Source organism: Anolis sagrei, chromosome 6 (genome assembly GCF_037176765.1).
Source record: "Anolis sagrei isolate rAnoSag1 chromosome 6, rAnoSag1.mat, whole genome shotgun sequence".
NCBI classification, from domain to species: Eukaryota; Metazoa; Chordata; class Lepidosauria; order Squamata; family Dactyloidae; genus Anolis; species Anolis sagrei.
The window spans coordinates 55,292,014-55,315,186 of record NC_090026.1 but is presented as its reverse complement, the minus strand read 5'-3'; the positions used below and the strand labels follow the sequence as shown (position 1 = coordinate 55,315,186).

Here is a 23,173-nt window from a genome sequence, read left to right as displayed (position 1 = left end):
TCGAACGCTTTCTCGGCGTCAACAAAAAGGAGGCCTACTTCTTTCTGTCTATTTTGTTCATAGTATTCTATTACATTGAGGATGCATCTTATGTTGTCCCTCAGTTGTCTTTTGGGGAGAAATCCTCTTTGGTCCTCCTTAATTCTTGTTTTGAGCACTTCTTTAAATCTGGTGGCGATGACTGTGGCGAAGATCTTATAATCGCAGTTCAATAGTGAGATAGGGCGATAATTTCGGACGTTGGTGGGATCTGAATTTTCTTTGTGTAGTAATGTTATGTATGCTTCTTTCCAAGAATCCGGAGTGTTGTTGCCTTCTCTTATATTATTCATAATTTCTTTTAGTGATGTTACTAGCTCTTCTTTATGAAGTTTATAATAAATGGCCGGTAGACCGTCTGGTCCTGGAGCTTTTCCATTTGGCATGTCCATTATTGCTTTATTTATTTCCTCCTCTTTAAACGGAGCGTTCAATAGCTCCCTTTCGTTGTCACTGAGTCGGGGTATTTTTTGTTCTGATATATATGTAATGATGTCTTCTTTCTTTATGGGATCTTTTTTATAAAGCTTTTTATAGAATTCTCTAAATTGTCCAGCAATTTCCCTTCCCGTGGTGTAGTCCTTTCCTTCTTCCGTTATCAGTGTTATTATCCTTCGCTGTTTCCTTTTGGCCAATTTCCTGGAGAGGAGTTTCCCTGGTTTATTTGCTTCAGCAAAGTAGTGCGCTTTTAGATATTTCAAGTTGCGGGCCATTAGTTCCAACTGTACTGTGTTTGCTTCTTTTCTTAACAATTCAACTTCCATGAGGATCTTTTTATTTTTTGGATGTTTCTTTAGTTGGTTTTCTTTCTCTTGAAGTTTAGTTTCAATTTTTTCTCTTTCTTCTCTCCTTTTCTTATTTTTTATGGCTCCCTGTTGGATGTAATGGCCCCGTATAACAGCTTTGCTGGCCTCCCATACTATTTCCAGCTTTGTACCTTTGCCTATATTCTCCTTAAAGTATGTTTGGATTGTTTTTTTGCTAAGAGCTATATCCTCTTTTTGCCTAATTAGGGTTTCGTTCAATTTCCATCTCCTGTTTCTAGGACTTATTGTGATATTTATTTTTAATGGACAGTGGTCTGTGATGGATCTTGCGAGAATTTTAATTTTTGTTACTTTGGTTGATAACAGGTTGGATACCCAGCACATGTCAATTCGAGTCCAAGTATGATGTCTCGCTGAGTAGAAAGTGTAGTCTTTTGTGGTAGGATTTTTAAGACGCCAGATGTCTTGCAGACCTAGGTCTTTTTTCATTTGGAGAAAATTTTGGGGGAGCGTCCCACACTTAGTTTTTTTACCTGATTTGTCCATCCTACTATCTATCACTCCGTTAAAATCACCCAGTAACACCAAGTTGTCACACCCAAAGTTATCAAGTTTCTCTCTCAAGTGTTTAGCAAAAGTAGCTTTCGCTCCATTAGGGGCATAGATGTTGCTAATAAGTATATTCATGTTGTTAATCTGGACCTTTACCCCGATCATCCTCCCCTCACTATCCTTAAAAGCTAGCTCTGGGTTCAAGCTCTCTTTTATATATAGCGCTACCCCTCTCTTCTTTTCGAGAGAGGAGGAGTGAAATAGTTTCCCTAGTTGTTTGTTTTCTAGATGAGAACTATGTTTTTGTGCAATGTGTGTCTCTTGCATCGCTATAACATCACACTTGAGGCTTTTAAGTTGATTGAATATAAGCTTCCTTTTATTGGGTGTGTTCAGACCGTTTACATTCAGCTGGAGTTCTTTGATATTCAAAGCAGTTTTTCCCTCAGAGCTTTAGGGCTGTTTCCCTGGGAATCTTTGGATGCTCTTAAGACTGTTTTCCCCTGGAAAGTCTTAAGGGTTGAAGCTTTTGTACAGGGGAAGCTTACACACTTCCTGTACATTAGCTTTCCTAGTTGAGACTAACTAAAAAATGGCTCCCTTCCCTTGCCAATTGCCATGAGCAAGGGGCGGAACCAAAACTTAACGATGATGGACAGGTGGCTTGCCCTATGACTGCAACCAGAGGAAGCCACCTTTCTGCAGACTCCCAGGAACCTTGGACTGCAAGCAAATGTTTAATGTTGTTGTTCATTTGTTCAGTCGTCTCCGACTCTTCGTGACCTCATAGACCAGCCCACGCCAGAGCTCCCTGTCGGCCGTCACCACCCCCAGGTCCTTCAAGGTCAGTCCAGTCACTTCAAGGATGCCATCCATCCATCTTGCCCTTGGTCGGCCCCTCTTCCTTTTGACTTCCACTTTCCCCAGCATAATTGTCTTCTCTAGGCTTTGCTGTCTCCTCATGATGTGGCCAAAGTACTTCAACTTTGTCTCTAGTATCCTTCCCTCCAATGAGCAGTCGGGCTTTATTTCCTGGAGGATGGACTGGTTGGATCTTCTCGCAGTCCAAGACACTCTCAGAACTTTCCTCCAACACCACAAATACAAAACAAAGCAAATAAAATTGGAGCTCCTGGTACAGCCATACCAGAACACCTAGCCTGACGCAGATGGAAAAATGTGACTCTGTCCAAGCATATTAAGCAAAAGTATTTATATTACATTGTGAGGTGCCCAATATCAAGCAAAAGTGCTTATATTAAGTTGGTTGCCATGCTCAAGTATATCAACCAAAATAAATGTTGATATGCTTAAGCATATCAAGCCAAAGTGTTTATATTAAGTTGTTATGATATACTCATGTATGTCAAAAACGTGCTTATGTAAAGTTCTTATGATATGTCAAAGTTAGATGTTGCTCCAGAAGATTTAAATAAATAACTGGGCTGTTTCCTATGTTCCAAAGTGTTTGCCAATGCAAAAATAGCAGCTTTCCTAGAAAGGAGCAAGAAACAAGTTACAGTACTTACTTTCCATGTTTACAGTACAAAACACACAAAGAAGCCAGTCTGGGTTGCCATAGCAGAAATAAAAACCTTGCAGCCAAAAGCGACGCAGACTAACACCACTAACTATTTTCTGTCTATTCCCATGAGCATTCAGACTAGTCAGGGAAGTTAATTTGTTACTGGAGGTAATACACCCACCAACCAGCTACGTTTATGGAAAAACAAATAAACAAAAAGAAAAAGAAAGGGTTGAACTATCTTTTCATCTGCACTGAGAAGTATCTAATTTAGTTAGTACCTGGCCCAAAGAGAACCATTTCGATTGCTAGGAAAAAGCAACAACCAACCAAACAGACTGGAAAAACCAGATTTTTTTTGGTTATTATTTCAAACATTTGAAAAACCATACCAACCTTGTTGCTTCTGCTTCCTGGAGTGACTGCTGTCTCACTCTTTCGGCGAGAATTTCACTGCAGATCAGGTCGTACGGCTTATCCAGTGGATGCTCTCCCATCACCCACACCCAGATATCACCGTCTGTTCCAAGCTTCCACTGCACAGATTTTCCATGGCCTGAAAAACAGAGGAATAAAAGACTAAGCTGGGAAGGACAGTTTACAGCCAACAAAATGATCAAATTCCATACAACTGTAGCAGAAGCAAATCTTTCCTTGAATAGACCATGCTGCCTGGAAAACTATGAGACTTATTGCCTTAAAAATAAACTTTTCAAACTCTGCACACAGCCTCTTCAAACCTTACTTACTTAGGCAATCCCTCGTTGTCCGAGTAGGATAGTCTTCCAAGATCAGTGTACTGGTGGTGACTCTGGAGCCCTATTCTTGATCTGCATCTTCTCCCGCAGTGAGGGCATTGGTTTCCAAGTGGAAGGCGGTCTTGGTCGGGGTTGGCTTGACACGCCTTCCTCTTGGCACGTTTCTCTCTTTCGCCCTCCATTCGTGCCTCTTCAAATTCTACAGCACTGCTGGTCACAGCTGACCTCCAGCTGGAGCGCTCAAAGGCCAGGGCTTCCCAGTTCTCAGTGTCTATGCCAGAGTTTTTGAGGTTGGATTTAAGCCCATCTTTAAATCTCTTTTACTGCCCACCAACATTTTGTTTCCAGTTCTTGAGTTCAGAGTAGAGCAACTGCTTTGGGAGATGGTGGTCGAGCATCCGGACAACGTGGCCATCCTACGAAGTTGATGGCGGAGGACCATCACTTCAGTGCTGGTGGTCTTTGCTTCTTCCAGCATGCTGACATTTGTCCGCTTGTCTTCCCAAGAGATTTGTAGGATTTTCCAGAGGCAACACTGATGGAATCGTTCCAGGAGTTGCATGTAGACCATGTTTCGCAGGCATATATGACAAGCAAGGCAACTGGCACCCTATCTATCTGACGAGGCTCTGGAAACTGTCATCCATGCCACGGTCACGTCTAGGCTGGACTATTGCCACGCCCTGTATGTTGGCCTTCCTATGTCTACGACCCAAAAGCTCCGTATTGTTCAGAATGCGGCAGCCAGGTTACTCACAAGAACACCCATGAAATGCCATATAACACCAGTGCTGCAACATTTACATTGGCTTCCAATTGAGTACCGTGGCCTGTATAAGATGTTAGTTCTGACCTTTAAAATTCTTTACAGCCAGGGTCCATCGTACCTTAGGGACGGCCTCTCCTTCTCCCATCATCGGAGGTCGCAACGTCCAGCCCAGCGTGACTTACTCTATATACCGGGTCCTAGAGAAGTGCACTTGGAAAGTACCAGACACAGGGCTTTTTCTATTTCTGCCCCTGCCTTATGGAATTCCTTGCCGCCCAATATGAGAGCCATGCGTGACTTAGGGCCTTTTACTCTAGCACTTAAGACCTGGCTTTTTACGAGAGCATTCGATCTCTGTTAACTTTTAATTTCTGTATGTATGTATTTTATCTTTTACAATTTAGCTGTAAATCGCCTAGAGCATTCTCGGATGGAGGGCGATTAATAAGTAATTAAATATGATGATGATGATGATGATGATGATATAGCAAGGTTGGGAGGACAATGGCTTTATAAACAAGCACATTGGTATCCCTATGGATGTCCCGGTCCTCAAACACTCTCTGCATCATTTGGAAAAAAGCTGCACTTGCAGAGCTCAGGCGGTGTTGTATTTCAGTGTCAATGTTGACTTTTGCGGAGAGGTAGCTGCCAAGGTAGCGGAGATGATCAACATTTTCTAATGTTACACCATTAAGCTGTATCTCTGGCAGCAGTCACCAGAGATACATTAAGCTGTATCTCTGGTGACTGCTGGAAGTTCACTTTGGTTTTCTCGATGTTCAATGACAGGCCAAGCTTCTCGTATGCTTCCGCGAAGGTGTTTAGAGTGGCTTGTAGGTCGTCTTCTGAATGTGCACGGATGACGTTGTCATCAGCATATTGGAGTCTATAACAGATGTTGTTGTAACCTTGGTTTGGCTTTCAGTCTGCTGAGGTTAAATAGCTTGCCATCTGTCCGATAGATGATTTCCACTCCGGTGGGAAGCTTCCCATTAACAAGATGATCATAGCGATGAAGATGGAAAGTAAAGTTGGAGCAATAACACATCCCTGTTTGATCCCACATCCCTTCAAACCTAGTGCTGATCCCATCTGTATGGTGAGAATGACAGAATAATCTGAGGCACACGATTATCAGCACAGACTGCAAAATCCAATCAATGCAGAGACAAAAGTTCCATGCAATATTGGCGTGTCCCAAGAACATGTGCTGAGTTTGCAGTTCATAATTGTATATCTCTGTCATAATGTCACACCAGTTTTATATTAGGTGTTGCACTATAGTTGCACAAAGTAAGATACGGCTCACAGGATTAGCATATAATTACACAGAACCTGCACATTCAGACAAGCAAACCCTATTTGCTTCGGTATCTCAACCATCAACATGCAAAGACAAAGAGAATTACATTAGGTATGTCCAAATGTATTCCTTATAATGTACTAGCTATCCCCTGCCACGCGTTACTGTGGCCCAGTCTGGAAAATAAAGTAATGAAAAAGTGTTGGTTTCTAATAGATGTAATTTCTTTATGCTTATGGGTAAACAGTATTTGATTATGTTTTCTTGCCCTGATGAAGGGAGTTGGACTGGATGGCCTTAAGTATTTTATGTTGGTCTTGTGAGTTCTGTGTGGGAAGTTTGCCCCAATGCAGTAGTTGGTGGAGTTCAGAATGCTCTTTGATTTTAGGTGAACCATAAATCCTAGCAACTACTAATCCCAAATGTCAAGGTCTATTTCCCCCAAACTTCATCTGTGTTCACATTTGGACATATTGAGGATTTGTGCCAAGTTTGGTCCAGATCCATCATTGTTTGAGTTCACAGTGCTCTCTGGATATAGGTGAACTACAACTCCCAAACTCAAGGTCAGTGCCCACCAAACCCTTCCAGTATTTTCTGTTGGTCATGGCAGTTCTGTGTCCCAAGATTGGTTCAATTCCATCATTGATTTAGTTCAGAATGCTCTTTGATTATAGGTGAACTATAAATCCCAGCAACTACATCTCCCAAATGACAAAATCATAATTTTTGAGTGATGGTCACTCCTTGTGTTGTGAGACATTTTGTTGCCAAATTTGGTGTGATTTCGTTCATTGGTTCTTTTGTTTTTAAGGTACTCATTATGCACAGAGCATTTTTATATATGTAGATTATTTTGTGAGTTGGGAATGAAGATGGAGTCATACTCCAAGGTAACAACTGGTAGCAACTGGTAACAACTGGTAACGTTATCCCTTTATTACTTAAAATAAAGTTTCTTTGGAGGGGCACTGGGAAGAATTTTTTCTCAAATTTATGGGCCATTTGCAAACCTTTTTCAGTGGTTATTCAAAAAAGGAAAACAAGTAACTAGAAAGGTAATTAATAATACAGCAATAATCCTAATGAGTTACTATAAAATTGCAGTACAATGGTAATGCATTTTATCTGAGAGTGCTTCAGTGCTTCCCTTCTGTCTACTCTTAAACTGCCATAGTGTCATTAGTCCAAACATGGTTGTTCTGTCGCGCGCTGGGCTTGAAATGAATTGCTTTTAAAACAGGACTTATAACTTTAGCCCAGCGGGAAGCCAGGGGGCCCGAAGAGAAATTCGTAAGGATTTTCACCATAAACAGTCTTTAGAGGGTTTGTGAAATATAACAAAGTCTTTTATTGGTGAACAATCAACAGAAACTTCTTTGTCTTCAAAAGGTTAAACAAATGCCTCCATGGCCTTTGTGCAACTGGTGGCTTCTAACTGTTACTTTTACTCTAAAGGAAAATCCCTTTCCAAACTTCTCCCAGGCTGACTGGGAACCTAAACCTAATTGATGTGGGCTCCACTACCGGGTTGAACTGCGTCTCAAAGCACCGAGTGGACCTACCAGTAGGCCTGTAGTCACTTCAGCTGGAGTTCTTAGATAGTCAAAGCTGTTTTTCCCTCCGAAATTCCTCAGAGCTTTAGGGCTGTTTCCCTGGGAATCTTTGGGAATCCTTTTGCTCTTAAGACTGTTCTCCCCCGGGAAGTCTTAAGGGTTGAAGCCTTTGTACAGGAGAAGTCTGTATACGTCCTGTATATTAGCTTTCCTTGCCGAGACTGGCTGAAAATGGCTCCCTTCCCTTCTCAATTGTCCTGAACAGGGGGTGGAACCAAACTTAACGATGATGGACATGGGGCCTGCCCTATAACTGCAAACTTTAACAGGAAGCCACCCTTCTGCAGAATCCCAAGCCTTGGGCTGCAAGCAAACAATACAAGGCAAATAAAGTGGGAGCTTCTGGTACAGCTGTACCAGCACAACGGTCCTCTTCTGTTTTGCTTCCATACTTTTTTTAGTTCCTAGAAAATTTAACTGTTTTGCTTTCTTTTTTTCAATAATGGAGCAGCATTATTGTTATACACCCAGCATGGGTGAATAAACCATATGGTGACTTACTCATTTTGCTACGGTTTTGATATGTGAAGTTATGACTACTTCAACATAAAAGTTTAAATGCTTTCCAATGGCTTGTAATGGAGGCCTGGTAAGTTTTTATTACTTTTCAAAGGGGTCTGGGGCTTGGGGGAGGGCCTCCAGACATTCTCTCAGGCTAGTCCTTTGGACACCAACCCCAGAAAGCGCGTGCTTTCTGGGGTGAGTGTGGACAGGCCCCCAGGAAAATCCGCATTTTTTAAACACGGATTCTCCTAGGATAAATGCCTGACTGAATCCGGCCCTTGTTAATAATAATAATAATAATAATAATAATAATAATAATAATAATCTTTATTCCCCACCACCATCCCCCCATGGGGACTCGGGGTGGCTTACATGACGCCAAGCCCAACAACAAATTACAGCAGAGTAAAACCGAAAACGCAAACCAAAAACACAAACAATAAACAACACCATCATAATTACATAAAACATGTGAATGCATAACAATACAAAATTACAATAAGCACAATCACAATGACAATGGGCGGGCTACATGTAATGATTAAAAGAAAAACTAATCAAAAACTAATCAAAAATTCGGGTGAGATAAAGGAGAAGCAGGTATTAATTTATCGTGTCATCAGCAACCATACCATTGTATTACATTTCTAACAGAACAAAACAAACAAACAGATAAAAAAACACAAATTTTGCAAACTTGGTTGTTGATTAAATGTCCTTTGGCTAGTATCTGGCCACTTGGAGTGCCTCTGGTGTTGCCGCAAGAAGGTCCTCCATTGTGCATGTAGCAGGGCTCAGGTTGCATTGCAGCAGGTGGTCTGTAGTTTGCTCTTCTCCACACTCGCATGTCGTGGATTCAACTTTGTAGCCCCTTAAGATTGGCTCTGCATCTCGTGGTGCCAGAGCGCAGTCTGTTCAGCGCCTTCCAAGTCGCCCAGTCTTCTGTGTGCCCAGGAGGGAGTCTCTCATCTGGTATCACCCACGGATTGAGGTGCTGGGTTTGAGCCTGCCACTTTTGGACTCTCGCTTCCTGAGGTGTTCCAGCGAGTTTCTCTGGAGATCTTAGAAAACTATTTCTTGATTTAAGTCATTGACGTGCTGGCTGATACCCAAACAAGGGATAAGCTGGAGATGTCACTGCCTTGGTCCTTTCACTATTGGCTGCTACTTCCCGGCGGATGTCAGGTGGTGCAATACCGGCTAAGCAGTGTAATTTCTCCAGTGGTGTGGGCGCAGACACCCTGTGATAATGCGGCATGTCTCATTAAGAGCCACATCCACTGTTTTAGTGTGGTGAGATGTGTTCCACACTGGGCCTGCGTATTCAGCAGCAGAGTAGCATAGCGCAAGGGCAGATGTCTTCACTGTGTCTGGTTGTGATCCCCAGGTTGTGCCAGTCAGCTTTCGTATAATATTGTTTCTAGCGCCCATTTTTTACTTGATGTTCAGGCAGTGTGTCTTGCAGGTCAGAGCATGGTCCAGAGGGACTCCCAGGTATTTGGGTGTGCTGCAATGCTCCAGTGGGATTCCTTCCCAGGTAATCCTCAGAGCTCGGGATGCTTGTCTATTCTTAAGGTGAAAGGCACATGTCTGTGTTTTAGATGGATTAGGGATCAGTTGGTTTTCCCTGTAATAGGTAGTAAGAGCACCTAGAGCTTCGGAGAGCTTCTGTTCAACCATCTCAAAGCTCCCTGCTTGAGTGGTAATGGCACGATCATCAGCGTAGATGAAACTCTCTGTCCCTTCTGGCAGTGGCTGGTCATTTGTGTAAATGTTGAACATTGATGGAGCAAGCACGCTCCCCTGAGGCAGGCCGTTCTTCTGTTTCCGCCATCTGCTTCTCTGGCCCTGGAACTCAACAAAAAAGCTCCTGTTTTGTAGCAGGTTTCCTATGAGGCGAGTGAAATTATTTGAGGAAGAGAACTCATTGTAGTGGGGGTTGTGGAATCAAGCTTTCCCACAAGGGGGACGACGACGTATACTCCAATGACAGAAAGTGAGGTTGTATACCTACTCACCAAAGGCTCAGCGGAAGAGCCAGGTTTTAAGGTTCTTTTTAAAGATTTCTAGGGTAGAGGCTTGTCTAATCTCTCCAGGTAATGAGCTCCAGAGTCGGTGGCCACAGAGGAAAAAGCTCTCTCCCTTGTTTTCCATCTTGAGCATGCTCTGATTTTGCTCAGACACCTCTATCCTGTTTTTTATCTGTTTTTGTTTTGTTTGTTTTTTGTTGGAGGATATTCATAACTTATCCTTAGCAAGATAAAATATGCATATTTTCTGTGAAGGTGGGGGGACCTCAGATAAGGTCCTGAAATGCAACAAAAGCAGGGCTGTCCTGATGGCTTTTCCAAAGTTGTATAATATAGTGTTGCCAAGAAGTTTAGAGTAAGCAGGGGCGGCTCAACCATTACGCAAAGTAAGCATTTGCAGTATAGTTGATTTTGCCCAGGGGCGCTCTTGAGGCGCTCTTGGGGGGAAATAGACCTTGACATATGCGAGTTGTAGTTACTGGGATGTATAGTTCACCTACAATCAAAGAGCATTCTGAACTCCACCAATGATGGAATTGAACCAAATATGGCACACAGAACTCCCACGACGAACAGAAAATATATATCAGTGATTGGTTTGGGGAGGGGGGGGGGGCAAAATACTGTTTGCTTACCGTTGAAAATTACCTAGAACTGTGAGAAAACAAGATTTGAATGGGGTTGGGTGTTCTTCAGTGACTAGTTACCCAAAAGGAAATGCACAGTCTACCTATTTGACCTGAATGTGGATGAACTTGTAACCCTAGGTCTTTTCAAATACCAGAGGTATTCTGTGTTTTCAAAATCATAGTTATTATTCTATATCCTCAGTGCTCATTTCTTTAGAGCTGCAAAGGGACATTAACAACAGGCAAATACCTTCCATAAAGCAATAAATTAAGCCTGTGGCACAACACATAATTGAAGTAAATTACTGGAAATGAAGTAAGCAACTGAAATTGGATCAACATGAGCAATCAGGTACCCATGTACTTAATTTAGTCAGTTTAGAGTGGAGAGTTTGCACCTCACAGTTAATAATAATAATAATAATAATAAATGTATATACCACTCTATCTCCCTGGGTGGACCCAGGGTGGTTTCCAAGCAACAACATCAAAACATACAGAGTCACAACAGGAACAAAAAATAACAGTAACAGCAACATAAGCATGAAATTACCCAACAACACATCAATATTTTTTAAAAAAATCCTGCCTGCTCTTCATGTCTATTTGTTACGGCATGGAAAAGGAATGGGTCAGGACAATTAAAGAGGCTGGGTCAAGACTGATACAAATTGAAACAAGATTGGACCGGCATTTGGGTACAATACTGTAATAGGTAAATGACAAAAGCGGGGACAGCCTGTTAGGATAATATATAGGGGGCTAGGTCGTGTCCGGACAGAGTCTGGGCCAAGCTAGCACTGGTCACTCTTGAAGATTTGTTGAAACCACCAAGTCTTCAAACTTATGAAAAGAGGAGAGGGATGGGGCCTGTCTTATTTCCCTTGGAAGAGTGTTCCAGAGGTGGGGGGCCACCACCAAGAAAGCCCTATCTCTCGTCCCCACCAACCGTGCTTGTGACGGAGGTGGGAGCAAGAGGAGGGCCTCCTGGAAGATCTTAGAGATGGAGATACGATCGCAAAGATAGGCGGGGCCCAAACTGTTTAGGGCTTTATAGGTCATTACCTGCACCTTGAATTTGGCTCAGCAACTTATCGGCAGCCAATGAAGCTGTTTTAATAGGGTTCTTGTATGCTCCTTATAGTTTGCTCCAGTAAGGAGCCTGGCTGCCACCCGTTGTTCCAGTTGTAATTTCCAGGCCATTTTCAAGGGCAGCCCCACGTAGAGCGCATTGCAATAGTCCAATCTGGATGTAACCAATAGGCATGTTTAGGCATGGTTCTAAATGGTTCTAAAGTACTTACAAAACTAGGGGTGCTGGTGCTTTGCTTCTAAAGTATTGCTGAGGTTCTGGTGGTGAAAATTTCAGAACTCTAACAAAACTTTCAAAATTTCATTATTTTGTTGTTGGCAGTTTTTATGACAGAACCAATTAGGAACTGCCATTTATAACTAAACCATTTAGAACCATGCCTACCCATGCTTAGTAACCAAGGTGTGGACCACCCTGGCCAAGTCAGACTTCACGAGGTATGGTCGCAGCTGGTGCATAAGTTTGAGTTGTGCAAAGGCCCTCCTGGCCACCGCCGACACCTGAGCATCAAGTGACAGCGTTGAATCCAAAAAAAAAAAAGGGGGGGGGGAGTTACCGCAATATAGCTACTGTTTGGATGGGCTCTTAGATGCTAAGTTATATCTCTCAGCCATTTATCAATGGCAGAGATATATAACTAAATGAGATACAAGGTCCTTACCACATTGCTGACCTCTAAAATACTGTAAACTGATTGCAAATAAGGCATCCTAACAATCTGGCTCTGTCCCCTCTTATAAAAGAAATATAGGAAGAATACTGAACTGCCCAGGTGTCCATATGTTTGGATTATTATTCTAAAATATATATATCAAAAGCTAAGTATCATAAATGTCAGTCCAAGAAAAATACTCAATGATTTTGGATGATTTTACAGCCCCAAAGAACATCTTCACATGATAATGCATTGCTTTGATTTGCAAGTTCCTCCATAGCGTAATTTGCAGTATATTACTTAATAGCCAAAGGTCAGAAAAAAAATCTTTTTACACTTCAGTGTCCAGAATCCAGCCATGATGCATGAGCATGCTAGCTGGGAGAGGGGATTGTGAGAGCTGTAGAACCCAAAAAGTTTTTTTTCCTTCATGCTGTATCAGTAGCATCAAAATCACATAGACTTATAGAGTTGGAAGAGACCACAAGAGTCTTCCAGTTCAACTCCTTGTCATGCAGGAACATAGAATCAAAGCACCCCTAACAGATGGCCATCCAACCTTTGTTTAAAAACCACAATAGAAGGAGACTCCATCTCACTCCAAGGCTCTAAGATCTTCCGGGGAGGTCCTCCTCTCGATCCCACTACCGCCTCAAGCACGGTTGGTGGTGACAAGACAGAGGGCCTTCTCAGTGGTAGCCCCCCACCTCTGGAATGCCCTTCCAAGGGAAAGAAGACAGGCCCCATCCCTCCCCTTCTTTCGTAAGAGCTTGAAGACCTGGTGGTTTCAACAAGCCTTTGAAAATGACCAGTTCTAACTCAGCCCTACACATTGTCGAATACAATCTTATTCTTCCTACCAATTACTCAGATCATTTCCTCTAATCAGCCCTGGAATTAACAGCCACAGACCTAATATTATTGTTGCCTGCCATAGGATTGTATTTCATTTCCGGGCCTCTTAGAATTTTTGCACTTGCACAAATCTTGGGCCGGCATCTTAAATTTTTAAATTGCCTTGAACAAGCAGGATTACTTTTAATATATGTGTGTTATGGCGACAATTTTTATGTTTATATTTTGTTTTGTTAATCTTATGGTTACAAACAAGGACATCTAATCACCTCTCAACAAAAGTTTGCTCCAGGCACAGTCAGGCCATTGCATGCTAATCAAGGTGGTCAGTTGAAACATTCACACCTAGCTCCAGCAAACAAGAGTCCTTTGTCTCACCCACAGATATATAAACCCCTTTTCCTAGTTCCAACAGACCTCACTACCTCTGAGGATGCTTGCCATAGATGCAGGCGAAACATCAGGAGAGAATGCCTCTAGACCATGGCCATATAGCCCGAAAAAACCTACAACAACCCACTTATGGTTATGTTGTTTTTACTTTGTATGTTTTGTGATGTTACCTGGGAACCACTCTGAGTCCCCTCAAGGAGATGAAGCGGTATATAAATAAAGTTTTATTATTATTATTATTATTATTATTATTATTGTATATTCCACTACTGGCAGGAAGTTCTTCCTAAAGTGTAGATGGAATCAAGGAGCTCCACTGGCTGCCATTCATCTACTGGACCCAATTCAAGGTGCAGGTTCTTACCTACAAAGCCCTGAACGGTTTAGGACCCGCCTACCTGCGTGACCGCATCTCTGTATACGAACCCACACGATCCCTTTGATCATCCGGAGAGGCCCTGCTCTCGATCCCACCAGCATCGCAGGCGCGATTGGTGAGGAGGAGAGAGAGGGCCTTTTCGGTGGTGGCCCCTCGACTCTGCAACTCACTCCCTAAAGACATCAGACAGGCTCCAACTCTGGCAGTCTTCAGGAGGAGCTTGAAGATGTGGCTGTTCCAGTGTGCCTTCCCGGAATAATGATCCCATAGCACTTTACATATCTTTAAGTCTGCTCGTATGCCCTTCCACAAACACCAGTATCACCTTTCGTTCATGTCCCAGCATTATTTCCAATTTTAACTCTACATTTGGCCTTCCCACTGTTTTTAATTATGTGTTGTTTTATTGATAATGTTGTGTATTTTATTGTCTATGTTTTTTTAATTGCTTGTATTGTTGTTATTATTGCTTGTATTGTTGTGTTTGGGCTCGGCCTCATGTAAGCCGCACCGAGTCCATTGGGGAGATGGTAGCAGGGTACAAATAAAGTGTTGTTGTTGTTGTTGTTATTATTATTATTATTATTATTATTATTATTATTATTATAATACTATATCTCTGTGTGTATGAATTATATTTTCAAAGTGATGGTACTCACCTTTAAGGCCCTACATCTAGGGCCGATGTACCTGAGGGACCGCCTCACCCCCTACCAACCCCAGAGATCCCTCCGTTCTGAGGACCAAGATTTATTGGAAATTCCGTGTCAAGACCTTGCGTCTAACAGCAACCAGACGCAGAGCCTTTACAGCAGTGGCACCATCACTCTGGAATACTCTGCCACCTGAAGTCCGAGCCTTGCGGGACATCAACTTTCCGCAGGGCATGGAAGACATATCTGTTTCGACGGGCTTTTGATCTCTGATATTGCTGTTTTTAAATAGTTTATTATTATTATTATTATTATTATTATTATTATTATTATTATATTATCTGAGGATGCTTGCCATAGATGCAGGCGAAACGTCAGGAGAAATGCCTCTAAAACAGTGGTTCTCAACCTGGGGGTCGGGACCCCTGTGGGGGTCGCGAGGGGGTGTCAGAGGGGTCACCAAAGACCATCAGGAAACATTTTCTCTTTGTCATGGGTGTTCTGCATGGGAAGTTTGGTCCAATTCTATCATTGGTGGGGTTCAGAATGCTATTTCATTGTGGGTGAACTATGAATCCCAGCAGCTACAACTCCCAAATGGCAAGGTCTATTTTATCCAAACTCTACCAGTGTTCACATTTGGGTATATTGTGCCAAGTTTGATCCAGATCCATCACTGTTTGAGTCCACAGTGTGATATGGATATAGGTGAACTACAACTCCAAAAACTCAAGGTCAGTGTCCACCAGACTCTCCCAGTATTTCTCTTGGCCATGGGAATTCTGTGTGCCAAATTTGATTCAATTCCATCATTGATGGAGTTGAGAAGGCTCTTTGATTTTAGGTGAACTATAAATCCCAGCAATTCCAACATTCCCAAATGACAAAATCAATCCCCTCCAACCCCACCAGTATTCAAATTGGGGCGTTTCGGGTATTTGTGCCAAATTTGGTCCAGTGAATGAAAATATATCCTGCATATCAGATATTTATATTACGATTCACAACAGTAGCAAAATTAAAGAAGTAGCAATGAAAATGACATTATGGTTGGGGGTCACCACAACGTGGGAACCTGTACTAAGGGGTCGCGGCATTAGGAAGGTTAAGAACCACTGCTCTAGAACATGGCCATATAGCCCGAAAAAACCCACAAGAACGGAGAGATTATTATTATGATCTTTTCCCCTGCAATTTGAATTTGAATCCGTTGATCCGCATCCTAATCCCCAAAACAAAAGAAAACGAGTATGCAACTTCCTCAATGTGACATCCTTCCAGATATTAAAACACGGCTATCATGTCCCCTCTCAGCCTTCTTTACTCCTTCTGAAGCCAGGCTAGATAATCCCATTTTCCTCCTGGGCTCACACACTGACCTGCCTTCCGCACTGGTTTCGGCACAGTGGCCACATCTTCTCTTTCCTTCCACTTTCGGATCTGCTCCTGCCTCATCTTGAAGAACAAGATCTGCTTTTGCTCTTCACTGAGCTCTGCCAGCAGCTCTGGGTCCACATACATGTCGGCCAGGATTTGCTTCAGCATGGTTGTAGAAGAAGCTTCTCACAGAGAGGAAGGAGTAGGAGCAAGAAGAAGAGAAGGCTGATCTGAGGAGAGAAGAGAAGGAAGAAGTCACTTTCTCTGCCGCCTTTCCAGCAGAAACACATCAGTGGCCAAAGGGGAGACAAAAATCTCTCCCCACCCTTAAGATACAGCAGGAATGCAGGCTCTCCACATCGCAATTACTCTCACGGCGACTGCAACCTACTTTTAGCTCTTGGATTTCCTGCAAGGACTGACAAAGTAAACAAAGAGCTCAAAGAACACAAAGAAAAGGAAGACTTGGCAACACTTACACCAAAACCGAGCCCTTGTGTCCTGGAATAAGCAGGGCGTTTGTTCAAGGTAATGAATATAAAGCAGCCGCAACGAGGACCAGAGAGGAGTGTTCAGATCTGATGCCTCGTGGAAGTCCCCTCTGCTTTTAAGCACTGGCTGCTAAAGTCACAGGTGTGGCTTACCTCTCTGACTCAGCAAGCCGTTCTGTTATGAGACCAGGAAGTGAAGGGATGGCTTGTAAAGAGGTGAACCCTAACCCTTTCCTGTCTCACAAATCTTAAGAAAGTAAAGTTCTGGCCGGTGCCAAACGCCCACAGAAAAAGTGATAGGGCCAATGTCAGTAAACACCAGTGTCAAGGAGTGAGATATAATTTATCTTCTGCGTGAACGGAAATACACACCAGAGTTCCCAGCATGAATAAGGGTGAAAATAGCAGAACTGGGTGGGAATGAGGTTCTGATCGGATCAATAGTGTGGTGTAAAGGCTGCTTTGATGCTTCCCCCTCTGCACACACACAACTGCTATTTACATTTTTAAACGGACAGGTTCATTGCATTGATGTTTATTTATTTCGATCTTCGGGGAGGCCCTCCTTTCGCCCCTGCCAATTTCACAAGCCCGTCTTGTGGGCACAAGGAAAAGAGCCTTCTCCTCTGTGGCCCCCCGACTCGGGAAGTCATTACCTGGAGAGATCAGGAAAGCCCCTACACTAGAAACGTTTAAAAAGAACCTTAAAACCTGGCTCTTCCGCTGCGCCTTTGGCGAGTAGGTGGACAACATGACACTATTGCTCCCCTCAACACTTCTGTCACTGCCTCATGGGAAGTTTAGTTTCATAGAATCATAAAATCAAAGAGTTGGAAGAGACCTCATGGGCTATCCAGTCCAACCCCCTGCCAAGAAGCAGGAATGTTGCATTCAAATCACCCCTGACAGATGGCCATCCAGCCTCTGTTTAAAAGCTTCCAAAGAAGGAGCCTCCACCACACTTCGTGACAGAGAGTTCCACTGCTGAACGGCTGTCAGTCAGGAAGTTCTTCCTCATGTTCAGATGGAATCTCCTCTCTTGTAGTTTGAAGCCATTGTTTCGCGTCCTAGTCTCCAGGGCAGCAGAAAACAAGCTTGCTCCCTCCTCCCTGTGGCTTACTCTCACATATTTATACATGGCTATCATATCTCCTCTCAGCCTTCTCTTCTTCAGGCTAAACATGCCCAGCTCCTTAAGCCGCTCTTCATAGGGCTTATTCTCCAGACCCTTGATCATTTTAGTCGCCCTCCTCTGGACACATTCCAGCTTGTCAATATCTCTCTTGAATTGTGGTGCCCAGAATTGGACACAATATTCCAGGTGTGGTCTAACCAAAGCGGAATAGAGGGGTAGCATTACTTCCCTAGATCTAGACCAGGGGTCCTCAAACTTTTTAAACAGAGGGCCAGGTCATGGGCCCTCAAACTGTTGGAGGGCCGGATTATAATTTGAAAAAAAAAAACATGAATTAATTCCTATGCACACTACACATATCTTATATGTATTGCAAAAAAACCCTTAACAAGACAATACAATAATTAAAATGAATAACAATTTTAACAAATGTAAACTTAATAGTATTTCAGTGGGAAGTGTGAGTCTGCTTTTGGCTGATGAAATAGGATTGTTGTTGTTGTTGTTGTTGTTGTTGTGTGCTTTCAAATCGTTTCAGAGTTAGGTTGACCCTGAGCGAGGGCCGGGTAAATGACCTTGGAGGGCTGTATCCGGCCCCCAGGCCTTAGTTTGAGGACCCCTGATCTAGACACTATGCTCCTATTGATGCAGGCCAAAACCCCATTGGCTTTTTTTGCCCCCACATCACATTGTTGGCTCATGTTTAACTTGTTGTCCACAAGGACTCCAAGATCTTTTTGACACGTACTGCTCTCGAGCCAGGCATCGTCCCCCATTCTGTATCTTTGCATTTCGTTTTTCCTGCCAAAATGGAGTATCTTGCATTTGTCACTGTTGAACTTCATTTTGTTAGTTTTGGCCCATCTCTCTAATCTGTCAAGATCGTTTTGAATCCTGCTCCTGTCCTCTGGAGTATTGGCAATCCCTCCCAATTTGGTGTCATCTGCAAACTTAATGAACCTGCCTTCTAGCCCTTCATCTAAGTCATTAATAAAGATGTTGAACAGGACCGGGCCCAGGACGGAACCCTGCGGCACTCCACTCGTCACTTCTTTCCAGGATGAAGAGGAAACATTGGTGAGCACCTTCTGGGTTTGTCCATTTAACCAATTACTGATCCACCTCACCGTAGTGAGGGAAAGAGCCTTCTCCTCTGTGGCCCCCTGACTCTGGAACTCATTACCTGGAGAGATCAGGAAAGCCCCTACACTAGAAACGTTTAAAAAGAACCTTAAAACCTGGCTCTTCCGCTGCGCCTTTGGTGAGTAGGTGCAACATGACCCTATTGCTCCCCTCAATGCTTCTGTCACTAGAGTACATGCCCCCTCCCCCAAATGGGAAGTTTAGTTTCACAACCCTGTGTTTCTTTTTGAGCTCCCTGCAAATAACTTGCTCCTATTTTTATCTCATTAGAGTTTTTTAACATTTTATCCTGTACATGTGACCTACCCACTGTTACTGCGATTATGTTTATTATAATGTTATTTTGTTACTGTACTCATATCTTTTTTTAATGCAATTTTGATGATGTTGCTTGTTGTTTATGTTTTGGTTTTATTTTGCTGTAATTTGTCATTCGGGCTTGGCCCCATGTAAACGGCTCTGAGTCCCCATTGGCGAGATGGTGGCGGGGTATAAATAAAGTTTATTACTTATTTATTTACTAACTATACTTGTATATCGCCTTTCTCAGCCTATCGGCGACTCAAAGCAGTTTACAACAAGTCAGTACACATAATAGCAAAATACCGATTAAGCATTGAACAATATGAAATCACAATAAAAACAATAAAACCAACACCATAGAATCATAGAATCAAAGAGTTGGAAGAGATCTCATGGGCCATCCAGTCCAACCCCTTGCCAGGAAGCAGGAATATTGCATTCAAATCATCCCTGACAGATGGCCATCCATCCTCTGTTTAAAAGCTTCCAAAGAAGGAGCCTCCACCACACTCCAGGGCAGAGAGTTCCACTGCTGAACGGCTCTCACAGTCAGAAAGTTCTTCCTCATGTTCAGATGGAATCTCCTTTCGTGTAGTTTGAAGCCGTTGTTTCGCGTCCTAGTCTCCAGGGAAGCAGAAAACAAGCTTGCTCGTCCCTGTGGCTTCTTCTCACATATTTATACATGGCTATCATATCTCCTCTCAGCCATCTCTTCTTCAGGCTAAACATGCCCAGCTCCTTAAGCCGCTCCTCATAGGGCTTGTTCTCCAGACCCTTGATCATTAGTGTCTCCTAGTTAAAAACGTTGTCCAAAATCCGTTGTCAAGTGATTCCATTTCCTATATCAGTTACCCTGCATTTGTAAACGCTTGCTCATATAACCATGTCTTAACTTGTCTCCGAAATGTTAAGAGTGAGGGAGCCAATCTAATCTCCTTAGGGAGGGTGTTCCATAGCCGAGGGGCCACCACAGAGAAGGCCCTGTCTCTCGTCCCCGCCAAACATACTTGTGATGAAGCCGGGATTGAGAGCAGGGCCTCCCCAGACGATCTCAAAGTCCTAGAATCTAAGGCCCAGATGGTTCATAAGGGGAGATGCATTCAGACAAGTAAGTCAGGCCAGAACCATTTAGGGCTTTATAGACTAAAGCCAGCACTTTGAATTGTGCCTAGTAGCAGACTGGCAGCCAGTGGAGCTGGTGCAGCATAGGAGTTGTATGCTCCCTGAGGGCCGCTCCTGTTAGCATTCTGGCTGCCATCCATTGGACTATTTGAAGCTTCTGGACAGTCTTCAAAGGCAACCCCACGTAGAGTGCATTACAGTAGTCTATACGAGATGTAACCAGAGCCAAGTTAGGCTTCCAAAGGTATGGGCACAGCTAGTGCACAAGATTTAGCTGGGCGAATGCTCCCCTGGTCACTGCCAAAACTTGGGGTTCCAGGCTCAGCGATGAATCCAGGATCACACCCAGACTGTGAACCTGCATCTTCAGAGGGAGTGTAACCCCATCCAACACAGGCTGTAACCCTATGCCCTGTTCGGCCTTACAACTGACCAGGAGTGCCTCTGTCTTGTTTGACTTCATTTAGTTTGACTTCAGAGCAAAAGGTAGCCCCTGAATACAGAATGTTTACTCCAATTAAGAAAGCCAAAAGACGAAATATGGAAATATGTGTGGAACAATGTATATTTAAAGTTTTACGAGTATATTATGACTTGAAGTTAAACCATTATACTATCTTTCCTGTGCGTTTAGGCTATTGAATAGGACCAACATCCTGCATGATGTCAATGGGCAGGACACACATTGTAATTTCTTTCTTTCATTCATTCTTAAATCTAATTTGCACAGGTGTAAAATCTCTCCTAACAGAAACTGAAAACAAGGAGAGCATTTCTACTGGCTCAAGAATGTAAGAAACGTCACGGCAATAACAAACTCCCTCCACCCCCACTCTGGGGAAAAAGTTATAATTATAAAATGCTTTGCACATGAATGGCATCATGCTGAGACATGTCATCATATAAACAAATGATGCATGTATAGTCTGAGTGGTTTTTTGTATCAAAAGCATTGCATAAGTTAGTATAGAGCTGATAAAAATAGAAGGAGCGCAGGTGGCTAAATATCTCTTGACCAAAAACGGGCATTGTCTGTAGTCTCCAACAATTCTTCCTCTGTACATGAAGCAGGGCATAGTGGACAGGCATACAGATGCGGAGTTGTCTGTTCTGCTCCACAGTCACACAAGGTGCGGGATTTTTTTAGGTAGAGCCATTTTGCCAGGTTGTCTTTTGATCTGCTCAATCCACTTCTGAGTCTATTCAGGGACTTCCAAGTTTCCCATTCTTGGTTTGCCCCTGGAGGAAGACCTTCATGGGGGGCCATCCAGTTGGGACTTCCTGGCTTAGCTGCCCAGAGGGATAACCTTGCTGTTGCTGGGGGGACGCCAAGAGGAGTGGTAGTTCTCATAAAGCTTTTCTTTGATTTGAGTCTATTGGGAGGAGGCTGGTACCCATGTAGTGGGTGGCTTTCACAGTGTTCAACCTTATTTCCCACACATTTAGCAGCAACTTCCCATCATACATTTATTTATTTATTTATTTATTTATTTGGTTTACTTTTACCCCGCCCTTCTCACACCGAGGCGGACTCAGGGCGGTTTACATATCCAAGGCACAATTCGATGCCGATAACATACAACAGTAATAAAACAAAATAGCATAAATTAGCAATCAACAATAGTACATTACATCTATAACCGATAAAACCAATAAAACCAATAAAAATTTCATACAAACCAATACAAACCAATTACTCCTTATTGCCGGTCCATGTTCGCTATCTCATAGTTCAAAGTTTCCATTCCGCATTTATCGGTCCTGTCGGTCCTATTTGTCTGGTTGTCCTTACCTAGTTAGCAGATTGCCCGAAGTCCTGGTCCCACAACCACGTCTTTACCTTCCTCCTGAAGGACAGGAGAGATGTCGATGCCCTGATATCCCCCGGCAGTGAGTTCCACAGGTGAGGGGCCACCACTGAGAAGGCCCTGCTCCTCGTCCCCACCAGCCTCACTTGGGAAAGTGGTGGGGTCGAGAGCAGGGCCCCTTCAGATGATCTTAAATTCCGGGGTGGGACGTAGAGGGAGATACATTCGGACAAATACACTGGACCGGAACCGTACGGGGGGGGGGGGGCAATGGCAGCTAGCTTGTAGCATTTATCAACAGGTGTAGGTTTAAGACATCCTGTGATTATTCTGCTTGTTTCATTCAATGCTATGTTCACCTGCTTTGCATGGGCAGACCGATGCCAAACCTATGCCAAACAGCCTGAGTGTTAATCATGACGAAATAAAAACATCTTCACATAATAATAATAATAATAATAATAATAATAATAATCCTTTATTTGTACCCCGCTACCATCTCCCAAAGGACTTGGTGCGGCTTACAAGAGGCCGAGCCCAAATACAATAGTGAAAACAATAACAACAACAGCAAAATAACTCAAAAACAAAGCAATAACATTAACAACACACAATGACACAATTAAAATCAATGGCATACAAAACATACAACATATGAACATAGAATTATTGATAGGTTTGGGAGTATTGCAAGATTCAAACAACGTAATGGGGGAGTAAGAGGACAACCTTCCAACAAATAACCTAGCCAATAAGAATTAAGGATCCCCAGAGAAGGAGGGAAAGATATGGGCTGCACTTTCTAGAAGGATAGTGTCCTATACTGATTTGAGCACTGGGACAGCCCATGGAGACTAACTGTGCGACATAAGGGAAATCATAATGTTTGAGTTTTAAAGTAAAGCAGGAGCAAGCATCCTTTAAATAAATCTCCCACCATCTGTTGGAACTGACTTGACGGCATAGAACAGCAATGCAGAATGAAGGCACAGCTGGCAGGCTGAACCACAAACAGAGCAACAAACAGAAGCAATCTATACACAACATGGAGTTATAGGTTCCACTTGTATGATATAATGAAACATTAAATGGAATTTGATTGCCACCTGTGTAAATGGCATGTTAGGATCCTTAGGCATGTTTATTGGGGATATATGTCACTAAATGCAGGTTCTGTGTTGAGAGGTAGTACATAACAGAATACCAGATGCACATAAAGTGTTAGTACATCACTGAGTAGCAACTGCTGGAGACAACCAAGGGGATCTTGT

At 43.1% G+C, this 23,173-nt stretch overlaps 1 protein-coding gene across 3 annotated transcripts in view; it reads right to left on the bottom strand.

Moving 5' to 3' along the window:
• The window catches only part of SH2D4A (SH2 domain containing 4A), a 44,357-nt gene extending 27,809 nt beyond the window's left edge, over positions 1–16,548 (bottom strand). The window contains exons 1-3 of one of the 3 annotated variants that reach the window (XM_060781366.2): positions 16,380–16,548; positions 15,903–16,130; positions 3,280–3,439 (exon numbers count right to left, since the gene is read on the bottom strand). In XM_060781366.2, coding sequence (XP_060637349.2) covers positions 3,280–3,439; positions 15,903–16,068 — 326 coding nt within the window. In that variant the 5' untranslated portion in view covers positions 16,069–16,130; positions 16,380–16,548. Of the gene's footprint in view, positions 1–3,279; positions 3,440–15,902; positions 16,131–16,225; positions 16,299–16,379 lie in introns of those variants that run through there. The other 2 variants (XM_060781363.2, XM_060781365.2) reach the window with 2 other exon arrangements.
• Between the last annotated feature and the right edge of the window lie 6,625 nt (positions 16,549–23,173).